Source organism: Simochromis diagramma, unplaced genomic scaffold (genome assembly GCF_900408965.1).
Source record: "Simochromis diagramma unplaced genomic scaffold, fSimDia1.1 OVJJ01000097.1, whole genome shotgun sequence".
Taxonomy (NCBI): domain Eukaryota; kingdom Metazoa; phylum Chordata; class Actinopteri; order Cichliformes; family Cichlidae; genus Simochromis; species Simochromis diagramma.
In genome coordinates, this window is record NW_024387319.1 from 1,511,054 (window position 1) to 1,531,866 (window position 20,813).

The following is a 20,813-nucleotide window of genomic DNA, read 5'->3' on the forward strand; positions in this document are numbered from 1 at the left end:
GACTCTTGCTGCAGGCTTTTCAGGGAGTTTTTCGTTTTCAAGCTGAGTCCTGGGATGACTTTTTAAGTAATGATATAACTATTTACAGCTTGAATGCCTGTGATACATAGACAATTAAGACATCAGTGAGACATTTCTTTGATTATAGTACTATTATTATTACTACTACTAAATACTACTGCTTCCAAGTGGAGGAACAATGATCATGTAATAAGGATAACATTTTTAGAATTAAAATTCAAATAAACATTAAAGGAAAAATTAAGAGAAACCTGATGTATAACAGATGAGGGATTTCAGCAGAAATTACAGCAGCTTTCACATCAAACTTCTCAAACACAACAGAACTGTCTGTTTCTTCAGATTATTATTATTATTATTATTATTTGCCTGTCCCATTTGGTTCTTTAGCCATCAGAATTGTTGTCTGAAGACCAACAAGGAGACCCGATGGATTTACTTTGCCAAATGGATCATCACGGCCTTGCCGTATTGGTCCATTTGATCGACCTTTGTTGTTATTATTTATTTTATTTTCAGTTGTTACAGACGGGACAGACATGGCTGAGGGATAGGAAAGGGAGAAAGAAAGAGGAAGGAAAAGAAAAACAGAAGGGGAGAGGGGCAGTGAGAAAGGAAACTTAAAAAGAGAAAGAAAAGAAAAAAAAAATCTCCTGGATCACCTGAAGGCATCAGTCACCGGCAGGGAGTGTGGTGAGGGGAGACAGGCCTTTGGAGGGCCTGGGAGTTCCCAGAGAGGTGGAGTGTAAGACCCGACCTGACATATAGACACAGACAAACAGGCACACACAGACACAAACATGCATTCCCACCCTCATGCACACATATACAAATACTCAGCACTCACCCAACGTAGGGATAGACATACATGGACACTGTACACACAATCACACTCCCCAAACAGACTCTATACCCCGGGTCCAGGTACCCTCGCCCCCAGAGGGGGAAACGGTACCTAGACCCAGGAGATGTTACCCTTTCCCCCAGGGTGGAAGCAAGCAGACCGCCCCAGGCTCCACAGCAGCAGGGAGGCCCCGCATCCCAGATCCCAATCAGACGGCCAACACCTCCTCCCAGCCCCCCCGCCCCGATGGCCAGCAGAGAACAGGGGTGTGTGAAGACCTCAAACCTCCCTCCTCCCGCTCATGTGTAGTGTTGCTGCGTGTTGTTCTAAAGTGCATTTAAAACACGGGAGAGCATGGTGCTGCTGCCAGAGAGCAGCAGGTGTTAGCACGGCCCCTCCCGAGAACCCTCAATGTCTACATGGATTTAAAATTGAGAGGTGGGCACCGGCGCCAGAGGTGGGGTTGAACACACAGACCGTCCACTGGACGCCGTTAACGTGCCCACCCTCAAGGCCCTATATGTATGTGTTATGAGAGTGTGAGTAATGTGGATGTCTAAGTTGTGGAATAAAATTGAGGCACAGGTGGCCAGAAGGGGACAGGGGGTGGGGGGGATGCCTCCCCTGCACCCTGGTGACACAACCACACCCCAAGGCCCTACCTGTGTGGGTGAGTGTGGTGGAGCGGGAAGAGGGAGGCAGCCGGGGATGGGGAGGAAAAGAAGGGAGGAGCAAGATGCCCCTCCCTGGGGCCAGCTCCCCCACCCTAACATTCAATCATCTCCAAGACTGCACAAGACAGTAGACACCCAGGTTAAGTTTATTCTCACCTCTACCCCACCTGCAGAGTGGACTCCGGCAAGGATGGAACAAGCTCCCTGTCAGTTGAAGGGTTCATTATGATCCAATGATAGGAATGATTTCAGCCATTGTCATGATGATGTTTGCACAGAGCAGATAATGAAGTGAATGTTTTTGCACATTGGTAACAGTGAAACAGTAGATTTGGGGGAAAAAGCAAAAAAAAAAACGCAGTTAAAATGAAATGTAAAAAAATAATGTTTCTATGCACATCTGCAGTTTTGAAACATGTCAGTTTGGTAATATAAAATAAAATGTATTCCTATAACTTCTATATCCTAAGAGAACAAATATTAAAATGTAACAGGGATAACATTTTAGAATATTAAAATCCCTCAAAGGAAAAAAAACTTGATGTACACATCTATACTTGCAACTTCCTAAATAACACCCAGGATTATTCACTGCAGCTCCAGAAAGCAGAGCTACCTCATCAGATCCAAGTGTGACATCAGCTGCACTCTTTACAGGAGACTCCACCTGAACTCTGTGGAGCCTGATCTCAAGGTTTTTAAGTCTGACCCTGAAACCAGAAGAGGATCTTTCTGCCTCTGCAGATTCATTGTGATCCAGTGATCACAGTCCTGCATGATCACGCCGATGGTTGTGCAGAGCAGATAATGAAGTGAATGTTTTTGCACATTGGTAACAGTGAAAAAGTTTGTTAACAGCGTGGGATCGCTTGTGTTTGGAGTATGAACTGAGATTCTTGAAGCTTTTGTCACACTGGTCACAGCTGTAGTTCCCTTCAATGTGTGTAAGTTCATGATTGTTACGACTCCCTGAGTACGAGAAACTTTTGTCACAGTGTCTGCACTTGTATGGTTTCTCTCCTGTGTGGACTCGTTTATGCACTTTAAGATGATCTGCAGTGGTGAAGGATGACCCACACTGGTCACACACGTGCTTTTTAACCCCACTGTGATAGATTTCATGTTCTTTTAATGCACTTGGTGTGGGGAAGCCTCTCCCACATTCTTTGCAGTAGTTCATTTTGTCTCCAGTGTGTCTACGTTGATGTAGCTTTAGGTTCTTTTCATTATTGAAAGTTTTTCCACAAAGGTCACAACGCAACGCTTTCCCACCACCACAGTGGCGACACGGTTGAGAACTGGATCCATCTGTGTCGCTCTGCTTCTAAACAAAGACACAGAGATAGTGTAAGTCAGGGAATTGCTTCAACATTTTTATCCAAAGCATCATCCAAAGGAGATGTTGCAACACAAACCTGAGACTCCGTGGAGAAAAAAAAAGAAAGAAATCTGCTTCTACTTTTGACTACTTCTCTTTCTATACCTCCATGTGGTGTTGTCTGAGTGGTGATACCTATTGCTCAGGACAAAACTGTAGCAGCTTCCTGCACCCTAATGGTGTCATAAATAAAACTGACTGTGATGATGCTGAAGCGGGCAAAGCGACCAGTGAGGAGGGTATACTGGTGGCATCTGCCATCTGTTGTCTTTAGCATAGCAGGTAGCAGACTGAAGTTAGATGTTAATGAGTAATTACTGCAGGTTGAACAGGTCATGGATGGAACATTAAGGTTCACAAGACATCACACATGGAGGACTGGGCGAGTTGCTGACTTTACAGAGCAGCAGGAAAACCAGCTGAACCGAGCAGAGAGTCCAGAGTGTGGAGAACTAAGCTGAGCAATGAAATAAGAGCTGAAACTCACGCAGCGCTGCCTTCACATGCAGGAGAATTGCCAACATACTAACAACTGAATGAGCAGAGTTGTTCCGAACAGTCAGCTGAAAATGACAAGATAGAAATATAAATACAAACCTCACAGTAACTGCACTTGTAGAGTTTCTTTCTGCTGTGGATCTGTTCGTGTCTTCTCAGGGAATTTGGCTCTTTAAAAGCCTTCTCACACAGGTCACATTTATAAGGTCTCTCCTCAGTGTGGGTAAGCATGTGCTGCTGTAATTCATAGTATGTCAGAAACGGTTTCAAACACTGATCACAGCAGTAAACATCTTGTCTGGTGTGGATGCGTAGGTGAGTATTTCGGTATGTTAGATGAGTGAAAGTTTTCCCACAAATGTCGCAGCTGTACGCCTTAGTTTCAGAGTGGGTAACTTGATGACGCCGTAAGTTGCCTCTGACAGTAAAAGCTTTGCCACACTGATCACAGCTGTACGCTTTAACTCCAGTGTGGGTGACTTGGTGTTTTTTTAAGTTTGCAGGCTGTCTAAAAGACTTTCCACACAAGTCACAGATGAATGGTTTCTCCCCAGTGTGGATGAACTGATGATGTTTTAGCTCAGACTTCAGAGTAAAACCCTTCCCACACTCTTCACAGCTGTATTTTTTCTCCCCCTTTCTTCTGTGAGGTTTGTCGGCCTCCTGAGAGCGCTGACTTCTCGCTCCGTGTTGGTCCTGCAGTGACAGAGATACAAACAGAGGCAGTGAGTGAAATGCAGTCGTGGAACCAACTGAAACTGCGTCTGTAATCAAAATGACAATGAGGAAATTGTTTTGCTCATTGGGAAAAAAATATACCATCTGAAAAAATTATAAGTGCAGCTGATTATATTTTATTTCAGTGTCCTGATAAAATATGATCTTTGTATTTTCTTGTAACTCCTGTGGTTTTTATTTGTGAATGTAGCTTCTGTATGTGTGGAGGAGCCCAGGATGGAAAAGATAAAGCTGCTGTTAACAACCAGCTGTGCACAGTTTCAATAACAGTGTAACAGATATTTTTCTCACCGTCTGTGTTGAGCTCATTGTTTCCTCTGTAGTGGCTGAGCTGAGTCCAAATGGCTGAAAATGTTCCTCCGTCAGATTCTCCTCCTGCTGATCAGCTGGGACACAAAAGAATATTTTTATGTATTTGATCTCTGACAAAAAGAAGCAGAGCAAACACAAACCAGAGAAAGCAACATTTAGAAGATTCATTTGTTCCAGCAGCTGCAGGATGGTTTCTACAGGCTGAAGAACAGTCACTGCAGGAATCAACATCTGCACATTGATTTTCTGTTAGAGGAACAAAGTGAATGCAGACACACAGACAGGCTCTCTCCAAACCCTCAGAACAAAAGCTGTCCAGCTTTGTGTGTCTGTCAAAATGCTTTTTACAAATCCTGCTGGAATCAGTGTTGTTACAGCTGCAGTCAAAGCAAGATGGAAACAATGAAGAAGGAAAGTTCAAATCTACTCAGACTAAATGTCAGACTTGATCCCTGCAGGCAGGCACAAACTAAAACTCTCTTTTGTGAAAACCAGTGTTGGTCAAATTACTTGAAAAAAGTAATCAGTAACTAATTAATGATTACTTCCCACCAAAAGTAATCCCGTTACTTTACTGATTACTTATTTTTTGACAGTAATTAGTTACTTTTTAAAAACATGATTTACACCCTGAATAGGTGATAAAGCGACAGCGAGTCCATCATATATAATGTCATCAAGTGGAAAAGTCTCTTTTTAAAATTTGTTTTATTAGTTTTAATCTTTTAACTTTATGCGTCAAGCAAAATTTAATTATATGCAACATTCACTGACTGGAAGAAATTTGTTTAACATTTAAAATAACTTGAAAAAAGTTATCAGATTACAGTAACACATTACTTGTAACTGCCCATCTCTGGTGAAGACACTGAAGCAGTGGACTGATGCAACTGTCTGTAAAGGCTGCTGATATTCGCCCTACTTACTCCCTCATTCCTGCATGCTGCCTTCCACAATGTCTGTATAAACAACTCTCACCCATGTCAATCTATAACTTTTCTTATTTCATTTTATCGCTCACTTCCTCTCATGTGTTCATCCACAGCAGCTGGACAATAAAGTTATAGTGACCCTGATAACTGCAGCAGATCGCTCTGGTTTCCTGTTATCACTTCAAATAGAAATGAGGCTGTAGAGGTTTGGTGCAGGCAGAAAAACAGCTGCAGGGACAATGAAAAGACTTTTCTGCTCCAACTTCTCCCAGCGTGCTGAGCTAATGGTTAGTTGGTGTTTTTCTCCAAACACTCTCTCACTCTTCTCTCAACGTGTTCACAATAAACTGTGAACAGACACCGAGGAGAGCAGCAGAAGACCTCATTCAGGAGCTAAACTCAACATGAACTGAACTCACAGTAAAGTTAGCTCGGTGCTTACCTTTAGATGAGCCCACAAACCGAGAGAAACTCCGCGATGAAGCTGCAACTCTTTCCAAACACAGGAAACAGATCAGGGAGCAGAGACCCACGTGGTTCACGCTGATCGCAGCTACGATCCAGGAGACAAGGGTGGGCAGATCGATGCAGATATCGATCAGGACGTTGGTAGTGGTTTATGATCGATACTTTAGTTCGTTTCTCTCCTCTAACTTCACTACTTTACTCCCGTTTCATGACAAAGGAGCTCTCTCTGCTCGACTCCTCTCCTGCGCACACACTTTGCTCCGCCCCCTTCTTCCTGATCTGCTTTGATTCGTCCGGTGCGATCACGTGACTCGGCTGCCCTGAAGAAAATACATTTTGGCTGCAGAGAGTGAGAAAGAGGAGCAGTATGTGGAGATATTTCACAGCTGTAAATAAAAACAGCCATGTGTGTGTGAAGAAAAGTTTCTGCTGTGGCAACACCACCAGTTTATAAAGACACAAAGAAGAGCAGCAAAAGAAAGTCAGTGAGGAGGGAAATCCTTCAGACACACCCCCGCACAGAGGTCAGAGGTCACTGACAGAGTCCTTTCTGAAAGGCACAGAACATCCAGGTCGCTCATTTAGTGCTGAGAGTAAAGTTTCATTTCAAAGTGTTCGTCGTCATCATTGTTGTTACTTGAGCAGATTGATTACTTATAAACTAAATGCAGACATTAAAAATAACACATTCATCCCACTGAAGTGTTACATTAATTATTTTATTGGAGGCATGAATTCTCAGCAGGGCTGGGATCATACCATCATGTGACTGAAGGAAGCGGGGCAGATGTTCTGTAATGTTACAGGCCAGAACACAGAGAGACGGGGAAAAGTGAAGAAACAAGCGAAAACATAAAATGTGCATCTGACTGCATCTCAGTGATATTGGAGACGTCAAAGCTGAGTGAAAAATTTATCAAAGTAGGGGTTGGAACTTTCAGCCATTTTCCACTGTGGAGGACAAAAGGTTTCAAACTTGTCCAGGTCTTAAAGCTCATGTGTGTTGCAGTAGATGTATAAAAATATGGCTTTTTTGAAAATAAAAGAATAAAATTGCTTCCTTGAAAAAGACTAAAATTACAGTTCAGTGTAGAATATTACATCAAACAAACTGTGTTTTGAATAGCAGAGAGTCATGTGAATGTGAATGTGCGCTTGAAGGCTGTGACGGAGGCGTGGTCCCTGACTCAGCTGCAGGGGAGGAGTGGTGCAGTGACGGGTGGGGGCGGTGCCGGGAAGGCAGGTGAGGACAGAGCTGGTGGCATTTGAACTAATGACAACCTCTTTCCCCTTTAGTGAAGCGAGAGACCAGAGAGAAGAGCAGAGCAAAAGCTGAGACGTACAGGACAGGTGAACACGCTTTATGTGTATGCACATATTGTATCTTACAGGCTTCCGTAATGGAGCTGCAGAGTCTGAAGGAGAGCCCCGTGAAGAAGTGACAGACGAAGAGCTGCGTTAAGATCCCTGCATTTAAAAAAGGCTTCTAGCCTGTTTGGTGCCCTGGGCGAACACTCCCTTTGTCTAAGGTTTATTTCTGGGATTTCGCACAACCCAGGATTCAAGTCAGGAATACATAATGGGATCAGATTTACAACATTATAAATGAAATGTGCTCTACTTGGAAGCAGCCGGGCCCCCTCCCCTTTCGATGTGTTGTGTGTGAGACTTTAAGAATCAAACTGTAAATTACAAATTGTTTTTGATCCCTTTACCCCTGGTAATAAAGTGTATATTTGCTTTCTTACTCTTCTTATATTTATTGTTTGTTTTCTGGCACTGCTGTAACTGAAACCTCGTCGTCCCGTATATACTGGACTGTATGTAGCAGAGATGACCGAGGGCTCTCGCGCTCACTTTATAGAACTTTGAAAACCCATCGGTGCAAATTATAAGTCTGTATCATGATGTCTGGTGTTTTTGTGTCTGTTGGTTTGTTTTTATTTTGTTTTACTTTGCAAGTTGGTTATTAGATGCCGCTCCAGCCAGCCAGAGAATCGCCGTCGCCCCGCCCTCTCCCCCCTGTGCCGCAAGCAGCAGGCGCACCTCACAAAGGGAGGGCGCCCTTCCTCTCAGCAAACCGATCGTGCCTTTTTTTTGTTTGCCGATGCCCGTGATGCCGCCCCGGGCAACCGCCCATGTCGCCCGTATCAAAAACCGCTACTGGTTGTATGTACAGTTCATTGTAACCGATGTAACTTTCTATAAAGTGGTTTCAATAAAACAGAAAGGACAAATAAAAAGACAAAATAAACTACTGCATAACTAAATGAGCAAATACAATAACGTAATTTAAAGGAATTTAATAATGTAGATTTCTGTAGGGCTTTCTGTGGCCTAAAGGCATTAATTTTTCCATTATTTTTGCAGAAAAAGGAAAATTTCCCTTGCCAAAAAATTTAACAGGGTTATAATCGGGTGTGTAAGAAAGTGGGGAGGGTTTTCATGGCTTACAATCTATAAAAAATAATAATAATAAAATAAAGATCTGGTTTCTACTATGCAGATTTTCACCAATCACAGGGGTCCCAGAATGTAACCTCTGAGATAATCTAAGGAATACCGTGTGAAAATTGCTTCCATACGTAGTGCTTTGACACATATTAATGTCAGCAGGCTAACGTCTTGATGCATTCCCAATCATCCAGGAAAGTAAATCTCCAAAGGTTGATTCTGTTCATCTGGACGTAGCGTTTTCAGTGGGAGAAACGTTTCGTCATTCATCCAGGTGACTTCTTCAGTCTCAGCTGACTGCAGGTTTTCCCAATCTTATAATGACTATAATGACTATGCATAATGATTGGTTTCAGTCATTATGCAAATGTACTGTTTATAAGATTTGGGGAAACCTGCAGTCAGCTGAGACTGAAGAAGTCACCTGGATGAATGACGAAACGTTTCTCCCACTGAAAACATCCAGATGAACAGAATCAACTTTTGGAGGTCAGCAGGCTAACACACTTTGAATGGTGATACATTTTTCCGTGAGTGTATTTCTGGTGGTTCCAATGCCATAATAGTTCACACATCAGAAGATCACTGTTTCCACTGAGGAAAGAGACAAATGCCTTTGGATGTGCTTCAGGGAGAGCATCCGGCATTAAAAATAAAAGCTACCCAAAGAAATCTGTGGAACAAGGGAACAGCCAAAAGCAGCTACTGTAGTTTAAGCATGTTAGTGTGGCAATATTAGTACAGCTGAGACTCCCATCCCACCAGGATTTTCTGCTCTCCAGACTTCTCATTTAATGATTATTAAATCAACCTAAAAAGTTATTTCAAAGCCTTATTTGGACATCCAGATTAAATTAAAGCAGTCAAGATGTGATGAAATGGATATCCCAATGAAAGAAGGCGGTCCCTGAGATGTGTAATATCCAACTTGAAGTTTGTGTCAAAAATTGTACTTTACAGTAGAACTGGAGTCCAGGGAAATACCATTCAGAGTAATAATCTGTGGTGTTTCCTACAAAATCAGATCTTGTTTGTGTTTTTCATCACATGGACCAACAAAAGGGCAACTGCCAATAGCTACAATCCAGGAGAAAATGAGTGAAGCTGGACAGTGCTGATTACAGCAGGCTTGTCCCGATAGCAGAAATACAAAAAAAATACCAAGACCCAGGAAAATAAAATTTTTGAAATACCACAAATGAAAAAAAAAACTTGCAACTTGGACAGCCACTGGTACAGCCTTCCCAGGAACAACATCACAGATCTCTGAACAGCCAAGATACTGAACAGGACCCTCAAAGAACAGACCACACGCAGGGGCGGGGTAATTATGTATGTATGTACGTGTGTGTGCATATATATGTGTGTGTGTGTGTGTGTGTGTGTGTGTGTGTGTGCATATATGTGTGTGTGTGTGTGTGTGTGTGTGTGTGTGTGTGTATATTGTGTGAAGTTTGTACATTTCGGTGCTTTGTACTTGTGACATGTGCAATGAAAATAAAGTTGAATTCTATTCTATTCATGTTACAACCAGATGAACATGGGAAGCTTTTGTCACAGCATCTGTACTTGTATGGTTTCTCTACTGTGTGGATTCATTTATGTTTTTTAAGATGACCGAGGATGACCCACACTGGTCACAGAGGTGCTTTTTAACCTCACTGTGACGGAGTTCATGTCGTTTTAATTCACTTGGGGTGGGGAAGCCTCTCCCACATTCATTACAGTAGTTTGTTTTAACACATTTTAATTGCACGTTTGAAGGAAACCTCATCCTTTTAGCATTGTGGAGTGGAGTGGAATGGAGAACAGCCAAATCTCCTCCCCTGAATAAACCTCCACCTGTGCCACTGAAAACAGTTAAATTAGTTTGAATCTAAAATCATGACTCCAGCTATTTGTTGTGAGACCAGTTGTTTATTTTCACACCGAACTGTTTAATAACAAGAACTTTACACAGAATTAATCAAATTTAACTAATGCTTTGACAATACAAACTTAAAATCAACAAGCAGAAATCAACAGCTCCTGAACATGTGGATCATAAAACAACGTTTGGACTTCAAGGATACAGTAAATACACTCAAATGAAAGGAGGAGCCAAAAGTAGAAGTTAAATAGAATTTGAATTAACTTTAAAAAAAAAAAAAAAGAAGTAATATGTAATCTTTTAAAATGGTCCTGATGTGTGCTGCTGTTTTTTACTTTTAACAATTCTTTGCTGCAACTGTGAATAGGGCTTTGGAGTTGACATCACGGGCGGGGGCGTGGCCACGATTTTGGGTTGAGCCGCCATGTTAGTAGGCCAAACAAAGGGCTACAGGAGCAACAGCACATGGAAACATCAGCTATGGCTCGCACTTGCTGTGTTGTCGGTTGCAATGTTATATTGCACGATTGGGAAGGGAATAAGGAATAATCTTTTTATCGTTTCCCCTGCTGGAAGCAACGCGAGGGATCTCATGTATGTTACCAAACGAAGACGTCAGGCTTGGATAGCAGCGGTGAGACGAGCTGATATTGAGTTCTCTGCCATTATTTTTTGTTGGTGTGCTCCCGACATTTTCATTTCAGTATGTTCATATTGCTCTTTATAGGCTCAAACATCCTAATGTGTGATCCAGCAGAATTATGTTCTGTTTGTGGAGTAGCTTATCGGTGACAACTCCTCCAGACTAGCAGGTGGAATTTGCCTTTTTTGCGGACGGCTCCTTTTGCCTTTCAGTGCAGGCGGTGTGTTTATGTTCTCATCTAGAGCAATTTTTGGGGCAGCTGCTGAGGAGAAGTCAATGTTATGTGCGACCTCTGGCTGTATCTTGGTCATATAGTCAACCTACTCACAACGTGGAGGCTTAAAAACGGCCAAGTCTTGTACCCAACCGTCTGTGAATTAGATGTGCACCTCCAGGGATTTATAATTCCAAAAATGATTTGCAGTGTATGCGCTGACTCCACAGACAAGGTACGACAAGGTATTAGGGTAGGACAATGGTGGAAGGTCTCCAGGGTTTCTACTCCACTGCCGTATTTTATACGGGGCCACAACCGATGCATGCTATTGTTTCCAAGTACAGTCTCCTGGCGTCCGGGCTCAATCGCTCTCGATACAGTCATTTGACTTTTGAGCTGATTTTAAGCATGGTTCTGGCAGTCGTCCTTCCAACACAGTGTGTTTGTTTTGATTCGTGGCCTTCTCAAATGGTGCCGTGCTCCCACAATGCATTGCGGCATTACGTCAACTCCAAAGCCCTATAGAGATTGACAGACCACATGACTTTCGAGCATTGCATGCCGGTAACTCGTGGCAAAACAATCCAAGTACCGCATCAAATGCAAGCATTTGCAGCACCGCAAAACGTTCATTCTTCGGTTCCAATAAATTCTTGCTTTTTCTTTGCCCCCCAAAAAGGTATGTACAAAACGAAGGAGAACAATGCCGGTCCGTACAAAGACAGACTTGATGAAAAGTCAAAGAAAAGATACGAGGAAAAAATCAAAGGAGTGAAAGGGTTAGACCCTTACGAGCACACAGAGGGACAAAATACGTTAGCGTGCTGCCCAACTTTCACCACGCTCATATTTATAATTATACGGTTCTTGGAGTGAGTGCACACACTCGTGAAGTTTAGTAACTTCAGGTCACTGCAACAAGCCCAGGTACAGTTTACCGATGGATGGGTACAGGACCTTGAAATGCACCGTGTAGAAAGTAAAGACCATCGTACATATCATAAGTTTACCAGTCTCACAAATCTTCTTCATAAATACACATTCGTTAACCGTTTATTAATAGGACCTTTGAGCTCAATGGTAATTAATTAGTAGTAGAAATAATTTCTGGTAGTATTACAGAAATGTAGCAGTGACAATAATACTGTATGCTGTAATCGTACTGGACAATTAGTGATACAAAAAACCTGTTTTATCCTGTGAATAAAAGTATGTTTTTGTCAATGTACCATAATAACAGAAGCGAAACACAATATTGTGTCAGGACAATTCACTATTTATGCACAATAAACAAAGGAGCATAGCGCGACAATTTCTGTTCAGCGCCAGACTTGCTTGTAACCTATATCACCAATTATGTTATGAAAAATGACGCATTAACTACAAGAGCAGACTGACCTTTGTGGAAATGCTTATAGCAGACTAACCTGTGAGCTGGAGGGTTCTGGGACGTTATATTTTGTCTTTGAATGGCTGCAATCCAGTCGCCTCTTTGTTACTTCGGAAACATGGCTCGAACAATTTCTCTTCAACAACATAATCCGATAAAAAAAACCCGATCTCTTTACCCGTCGGCTTCCCGTGGCTGTCATGCGACCGGCTATTGCAGTTAATAATACAACAGCTTCTTGACATTTTTTGTGTTTCTTTTTATCACTGTATAACTGATTTCAATTGAAAGCCTGCGTGTGCTTGTACCTCTTGCCACGAGTTCCCAGAATTCTTTGCGGTTTTACCCCTGAGTGACGTCACATTTTCAATCTCTATAAGAATGTGTTCTTTGACTGATTAAATAATGGTTACACTGACTCACTGCTCCACCTTCTGGTACAAACTGGTATTACATGGAAGTACAGCCCAACACCAGTTTAGCTTGAGTTTCTTTTTTCTGGACACAAAGTCACAGCGGTTGTTGTTGCCTCAGAAAAAAAAGTTAGATTTGGGGAAAAAAGCAAGAAGTTAAAATGAAATGTAAAAACATAATGTTTCTATGCACATTTGCAGTTTTGAAACATATCAGTTTGGTAATATAAAATAAAATGTATTCCTATAACTTCTATATCCTAAGAGAACAAAGATTAAAATGTAACAGGGATAACATTTTAGAATATTAAAATCCCTCAAAGGGAAAAAAAAAAACTTGATGTACACATCTATACTTGCAGCTTCCTATATGTAACACCCAGGATTATTCACTGCAGGTCCAGAAAGCAGAGCTACCTCATCAGATCCAAGTGTGACATCAGCTGCACTCTTTACAGGAGACTCCAGCTGAACTCTGTGGAGCCTGATCTCAAGGTTTTTAAAGTCTGACCCTGAAACCAGAAGAGGATCTTTCTGTCTCTTCAGATCCATTGTGATCCAGTGATCACAGTCCTGCATGATTACGCTGATGTTTGCACAGAGCAGATAATGAAGTGAATGTTTTTGCACATTGGTAACAGTGAAACAGTTTATTAACAGTGTGGGATCGTTTGTGTTTGGAGTATGAACTGAGATTCATGAAGCTTTTGTCACACTGGTCACAGCTGAAGTTCCCTTTAACGTGTGTACGTTCATGAAGGTTACGACAACTTGATTGTGAAAAGCTTCTGTCACAGTGTCTGCACTTGTATGGTTTCTCTCCTGTGTGGACTCGTTTATGCTTTCTAAGGTCACATGCAGTGGTGAAGGATGACCCACACTGGTCACAGAGGTGCTTTTTAACCCCACTGTGACAGAGTTCATGTATTTTTAATTCACTCGGTGTGGGGAAGCCTTTCCCACATTCTTTGCAGTAGTTCATTTTATCTCCAGTGTGTCTGCGCTGATGTAATTTTAGGCACCGCTGCTGATTGAAAGTTTTTCCACAAAGGTCACAACGAAACGCTTTCCCACCACCACAGCGATGACAGGGTTGAGAACTGGATCCATCTGTGCCGCTCTGCTTCTAAACAAAGACACAAACACAGTGTAAGTCGGGGAACTCCTTCAACATTTTTGCAAGAATTAATAAATAGCACATTAGAATTGATGAACTGCCCAGCACTGCCGTTATATGCAGTATAATCCCTAACAGGCAAACAGTTTATTTTCTAGAATTTTTCAAAACAGTTTCCTGTTCATCATTTCCTTGTTTTCTTTCTGTCCTGTCAATTGAGGTCAAAATAAATAAACGAGGAAAATACATACCTCACAGTAACTGCACTTGTAGAGTTTCTTTCTGGTGTGGATCTGTTGGTGTTTTTTCAGGAACCGTAGAGTTGTAAAAGCCTTATTACACAGGTCACATTTATAAGGTCTCTCCATAGTGTGTGTAAACAGGTGGTGGTGCAATTCTGTGTCTGTTGTGCACTTTTTGCCGCATTGATCACAGTAGTAATCACCATGTAGAGTGTGAGTGGGTAGTTGTATATTTTGGTATCCTAACTGGCTGAAAGTTTTTCCACACATGTCACAGTCCTCCACCTTAATTCCAGGGTGGGTAACTTGATACATCGGTGAGCTGCTACACTGAGTGAAAACTCTGCCGCACTGATCGCAGCTGAGCGCTTTAACTTTGCAGTGTATGAGTTGGTGTGTTTTTAAGTGTTCAGGCTTAGTAAAAGATTTTCCACACAAGTCACAGCTAAATTGTCTCTCTTCAGTGTGGATGAGTTGATGACATTTCAGGTTAGACTGCCCAATAAACTCCTTCCCACACTCGTCACAGCTGTATGTTTCCTCCGCCTTATTTCTGTGAAGTTTGTCGGCCTCTTGAGAGCACTGACTTCTCTCTCCATGTTGGTCCTGCAGTGACGGAGATACAGAGGCAGTGAGTGAAATGCAGTCCTCAAACAAACTGAACCTCCCTCCATTAACACTTTTGAAGATGCCAACTGCCACTAGAATTTTAGATGATTCCCTAAAATATTTAAATACAGAAACAGTGACTAGATCAAAAGAAAGAGGACAATATGTCTGTGAAGGCTCTCAGTCATCCAGGTCATCGTAGTCAAAGGAGCTTGCAAAGAAAAGCGTCTGGACTTCTTTAAGTTTCCTTGAAGATGTTTCACCTCTCATCCGAGAAGCTTCTTCAGTTCTAAGAGCAACTGGTGGAGAGTCCCAGATTTTAAGCCCTATGGGAGTGTTCCCATGGACGCTGTATTGATACTCTATGTAATCACACCTTCACCAAAACCTTGGCTGGTTGTGACCCATGACCTTTTACGATTAGGTAGAGGATCAAAAGGGTGTCCATGGATCTGATTTCACTTTTATCTAACATATATATATTCCACATGGCAGTACCTTTGTCTTCTTACATGAAGATAATAGAGTTAATGATTTGTCCGTCTAAAGCAGTGGTTCCCAAACTTTTTTTTTGCTAGGCCCCCCTTTTGTTTGACAACACAAATCTTCACAAAAAACAAACAAACAAACAAACAAACAAAAAAAAACACATCCTCCAACCACACACACACATATTTTGTTTTCAAACTTCATTCATGACTTTCTACAATGGCAGATAAAGACAAAATACTGTTAATCTGACTGTCTTCAGGTTTTACACACTCACATATAAACACGCAGTTACTGTCCCTCCATGTAGAAAGGCAGAAGCGTCACTGTGTAATTATCTTACATGTAGTTGTTTTTTTCCTATGTAATAACATTCAACATAGTTATCAATACATTTTTCAAAAATGCCTCTCTGTGCAAAATGGGTTCAAAACATAAACAACTGTGGGATCCTGTTTGTCCATGATTTGGACAGGGGGAACAATGATGAAAAAATATTGCCGTAAACAGTTTATTTTGCAACACCACTAAACAAACGATAGTGTAAAATGTTCTTGAAACTCTCAATTTACCTGTCATGAATGAAGACCAGAATAAACAACTAGCCTCTGAAATAATGGTAAAGGAGTTAGAAAATGCCATGAGAAACCTGAAAGCTAATAAATCGCCAGGAAGTCATGAGTTCACATCTGAATTCTACAGGGAGTGCAGAATTATTAGGCAAGTTGTATTTTTGAGGAATAATTTTATTATTGAACAACAACCATGTTCTCAATGAACCCAAAAAAACTCATTAATATCAAAGCTGAATGTTTTTGGAAGTAGTTTTTAGTTTGTTTTTAGTTTTAGCTATTTTAGGGGGATATCTGTGTGTGCAGGTGACTATTACTGTGCACAATTATTAGGCAACTTAACAAAAAACAAATATATACCCATTTCAATTATTTATTTTTACCAGTGAAACCAATATAACATCTCCACATTCACAAATATACATTTCTGACATTCAAAAACAAAACAAAAACAAATCAGCGACCAATATAGCCACCTTTCTTTGCAAGGACACTCAAAAGCCTGCCATCCATGGATTCTGTCAGTGTTTTGATCTGTTCACCATCAACATTGCGTGCAGCAGCAACCACAGCCTCCCAGACACTGTTCAGAGAGGTGTACTGTTTTCCCTCCTTGTAAATCTCACATTTGATGATGGACCACAGGTTCTCAATGGGGTTCAGATCAGGTGAACAAGGAGGCCATGTCATTAGTTTTTCTTCTTTTATACCCTTTCTTGCCAGCCACGCTGTGGAGTACTTGGACGCGTGTGATGGAGCATTGTCCTGCATGAAAATCATGTTTTTCTTGAAGGATGCAGACTTCTTCCTGTACCACTGCTTTGAAGAAGGTGTCTTCCAGAAACTGGCAGTAGGACTGGGAGTTGAGCTTGACTCCATCCTCAACCTGAAAAGGCCCCACAAGCTCATCTTTGATGATACCAGCCCAAACCAGTACTCCACCTCCACCTTGCTGGCGTCTGAGTCGGACTGGAGCTCTCTGCCCTTTACCAATCCAGCCACGGGCCCATCCATCTGGCCCATCAAGACTCACTCTCATTTCATCAGTCCATAAAACCTTAGAAAAACCAGTCTTGAGATATTTCTTGGCCCAGTCTTGACGTTTCAGCTTGTGTGTCTTGTTCAGTGGTGGTCGTCTTTCAGCCTTTCTTACCTTGGCCATGTCTCTGAGTATTGCACACCTTGTGCTTTTGGGCACTCCAGTGATGTTGCAGCTCTGAAATATGGCCAAACTGGTGGCAAGTGGCATCTTGGCAGCTGCACGCTTGACTTTTCTCAGTTCATGGGCAGTTATTTTGCGCCTTGGTTTTTCCACACGCTTCTTGCGACCCTGTTGACTATTTTGAATGAAACGCTTGATTGTTCGATGATCACGCTTCAGAAGCTTTGCAATTTTGAGACTGCTGCATCCCTCTGCAAGATATCTCACTATTTTTGACTTTTCTGAGCCTGTCAAGTCCTTCTTTTGACCCATTTTGCCAAAGGAAAGGACGTTGCCTAATAATTATGCACACCTGATATAGGGTGTTGATGTCATTAGACCACACCCCTTCTCATTACAGAGATGCACATCACCTAATATGCTTAATTGGTAGTAGGCTTTCGAGCCTATACAGCTTGGAGTAAGACAACATGCATGAAGAGGATGATGTGGACAAAATACTCATTTGCCTAATAATTCTGCACTCCCTGTATGAAGCATTCAAAGAGGATCTTATCCCTATACTGAGAAAAACATGCAATCTTCGCCTTCGCTGAGAGCCAAAAGAAGTTTGGCTCTCAGCGAAGGCGGTCGCACTTTTCTCCTCTCCTGCCCTTATCTTCCCTGCTTAGCTTCTTATGTCCTTGTCTTGTCTTGTGTTTTTACTTTTCCCTGGAACACTCTCTCATAGTCTGTTTCTAAACCTAAAAGAGAATTATGGATTTGATCAACTGGTCTCTGAATGCAATTGACACCCCTTTCTCAACGAGAAGTCTGGGCTTGGGTGAGCCTGAGTGCTGAAGATATCTACCTATTTGGAACCATGGTAACAGGGTTCTGGCTGATCGGAGCTGGCTTGGCCCTGACTTATCGAAGAATTAAGGAAGCGGAACCGGCTGTTCAAACCCCCACAAGGCTGCCCGCTGGGATTGGAACGATGGGAAGAGGCGTGAGTTTCTCAAAATGAGCTCATTGAGTGCAGCACGGATAAGATCGTGGAGAAGCTTACGGCTGCTGTGAATACTTGAGTAAGATCTCTGACTGCAGACTGGATACATCTCGGAAGGGCTCGCTCGGAATAACATCTCTGGGCGCAAATTGGATGACATCTCGGGGAGGCACACTGCCGTGGGTTCTCAGAATCAGCTCCTTGAGCACAAGAAATGACAACATCACAGAACGCAAGTATGGCGAAGCTCGCGGCTCTCCAACAGGAGATTGAGAGACCAGTGTTGGACTGTAGAACTGCTTTGAAATTCATATGAGCTGTTCGCACTAAAGTAAAAAGCTCCATTACTTCATGTGGATACCCCTTTGGTGCCAGCGGCAAGGCTGGAGCCGAACAACAACACCCTGATAACGACTGTGTTTAGTCTGTTCCTTCCCGTTCCATGCATGGCCACCTGGGTTGGCTGGAAGACTGTTTACTTAGCCTGGCAGGGCAAAGGACACTGTCTCAGCTGAACTCTGGATACACACACACACACACACACACACACACACACACACACACACACACACACACACACACACACACACACACACACACACACACACACACACACACACACACTGATCCCCCCTCCCTTTCCAAACGCCTTCGATGCTTGTGCCCTCCCGGGGAAGATGGCGGTCGACTGGACGAGCGCAGACATGCTGCAGGACCGGATGCGCTGTCTACACCGGCTCTCTCTTACCCTTTACCCGCCCCTGTTGCTTGTCTTGTTTTTCTATGGTGTATTGATAGTCATGTGCTTTTTGTGCTGAGGTGTTTTTTCTGTTATCAAACTGTTCTCCCACTAGGAGCTCAGTCTGAGTGGAGTTTTTTTTCTCCTCCTCTTACCTCATGTTATGTATTTTCGTTGTTTTTTTCCTATCAGCCGACCTTTCTGACGTGTCTCCCCAATGTGATGTTTGTGTAAAGTTGGTAAGAAGGTTCCTTTGTAAGTGCGCATGCGCCATTAGCGTGCTGCCTGCTGTAACCCTAATTTCCTTCGGGATTAATAAAGTATTCTGATTCTGATTCAATTGGGCACTTGAAAAGGCACAAATCCCACCTACCTGGAAAGAAGCAATTATATCTCTCATACCGAAGAAGGCCAAGGATAAGAAAGAATGTGGGTCCTAAGGCCAATTTCTGTACTTTATGTAGCTTACTGTATCTATACATCCATTGTGACAAAACGAATGGAAAAAATACTACTAACCTGATACATAATGATCAAGCTGTCTTTATACATAAACGTCAAAGCCAGGGTAACGCAAGACGCACGTTACACATAATGAACTAAATACAACAACATGCAGTTTATTTAAAAACTTATACGGCATATGCTTTCCTATAAGTTACATGGCTGATTTTAACCCTGTATTGCCTAATCGAATCCTAGATAATTTGACTACTTAATTTCTTCCAGTTGCCTTTCTTTGCCCCACTATTTCCTGTACACTGTCTTTCCTTTGACCCATGTGTCCCACTTGTACTGACACTTCTTTTTCTTGCCTTTCTCAATTTTATGCCGATGACATCCAGCTGTGCACGTCTTTAAAGGCTCATCAGATAAATGAGCTTCTAGCCTAGTTGAGGGAATAGTGACGGGCTCTCCGGTAATTGCTTTGTTTTAAACTCTTGCAAGTCTGAGTGTAATGTCTTGTAAAGTAATGCACAGGAATGTGAGATGTGAGAACCACAATGAAAATGACATTACAGAAGAAAATTGTGTATTGGAAAATTTCTTATTTTAAGAATTGTGGCTTTAATATAAAACTGATTAACAGAACATGTGTTTCATCTTTACAAGTCTTGTTGTTTGAATTTCAGTAATGCATGTAGGAACAAGGCTAAATCTGGTGCCAGTTATAATGCTAATCACACAGCAGCAGCTGATAAAGTCCACACAGTTTCTTCCTCACCTTTTGTGTTGAATCCATCGTGACTGAGCTGAGTCCAAGTGGCTGAAAATGTTCCTCTGCTGCTCAGCGGTGATCAGCTGGGACACAAAACAGATCTTCATTAGGATTCCACTAGAGCTGCAGTGATTCATCAAGTAACTTGTTCATAAAAAATTTTGCTTCCATGACTACTTTAACACTGTGGCTCTCAGTTGTCGACATGTAAGCGCTTCGTTGCGGAAATTTAGTGCATTAAATGAAACAAGTCACACTGCTGGAGCGCTGTACAAGCAGGATACTTCATTCACTGGCAGTCTCCTACATGCCTTCACTTCTGCTACATGCAGGGGTCGCGGGGTTAACATAAGGGCATAACATATGCATAGGACAAGGAAGAGCGTATGTTAGCATACAATGAAAAAATTCTTCTACAGTTTCGTGACTGTTTTACTCATATTTGTGACTAAATACAGACATGCAATGAAACAGATCTACTAGCACATGGTAATAAAATTTTACATTAAACCCATGCAGTCCCCACTTTTGAAATAAAGTTTCCAGATGAATTGTTAACTTGGTTTGATAGTGTTTAAATCAGGAGGCTTGCTGAAGGCTGACAACAGCAGCCCTACATTATATGACAGTGATGCCTTTGAACATCAGGGGTGAATCTAAAGGGGGGCTTGGGGTGCATTACACCACATTTGTTTCAGGACTTTAGTAGTGTTAGTATAAGTGTATTAAATAATTACATATTTAAAAAAAGTAAAAAATATACACTACTGGTCAGTAATTCCTACAAGTGTTTCAACTTTTCTGGATCATTTCCAGCCCCCTGT

At 42.1% G+C, this 20,813-nt stretch overlaps 1 protein-coding gene across 8 annotated transcripts in view; it reads right to left on the minus strand.

Moving 5' to 3' along the window:
* Positions 1 to 1,528: 1,528 nt before the first annotated feature.
* Positions 1,529 to 20,813, minus strand: part of LOC120717260 (zinc finger protein OZF-like) — a 50,422-nt gene continuing 31,137 nt past the window's right edge. For 4 of the 8 annotated variants that reach the window (XM_040005181.1, XM_040005175.1, XM_040005180.1 and 1 more), the window contains 2 exons: positions 14,221 to 14,817; positions 1,529 to 2,863 (listed from right to left, as the gene is read on the minus strand). In XM_040005181.1, coding sequence (XP_039861115.1) covers positions 2,303 to 2,863; positions 14,221 to 14,817 — 1,158 coding nt within the window. In that variant the 3' untranslated portion in view covers positions 1,529 to 2,302. Of the gene's footprint in view, positions 2,864 to 3,514; positions 3,942 to 4,025; positions 4,076 to 14,220; positions 14,818 to 19,995; positions 20,073 to 20,813 lie in introns of all 8 variants that reach the window. The other 4 variants (XM_040005184.1, XM_040005183.1, XM_040005182.1 and 1 more) reach the window with 3 other exon arrangements.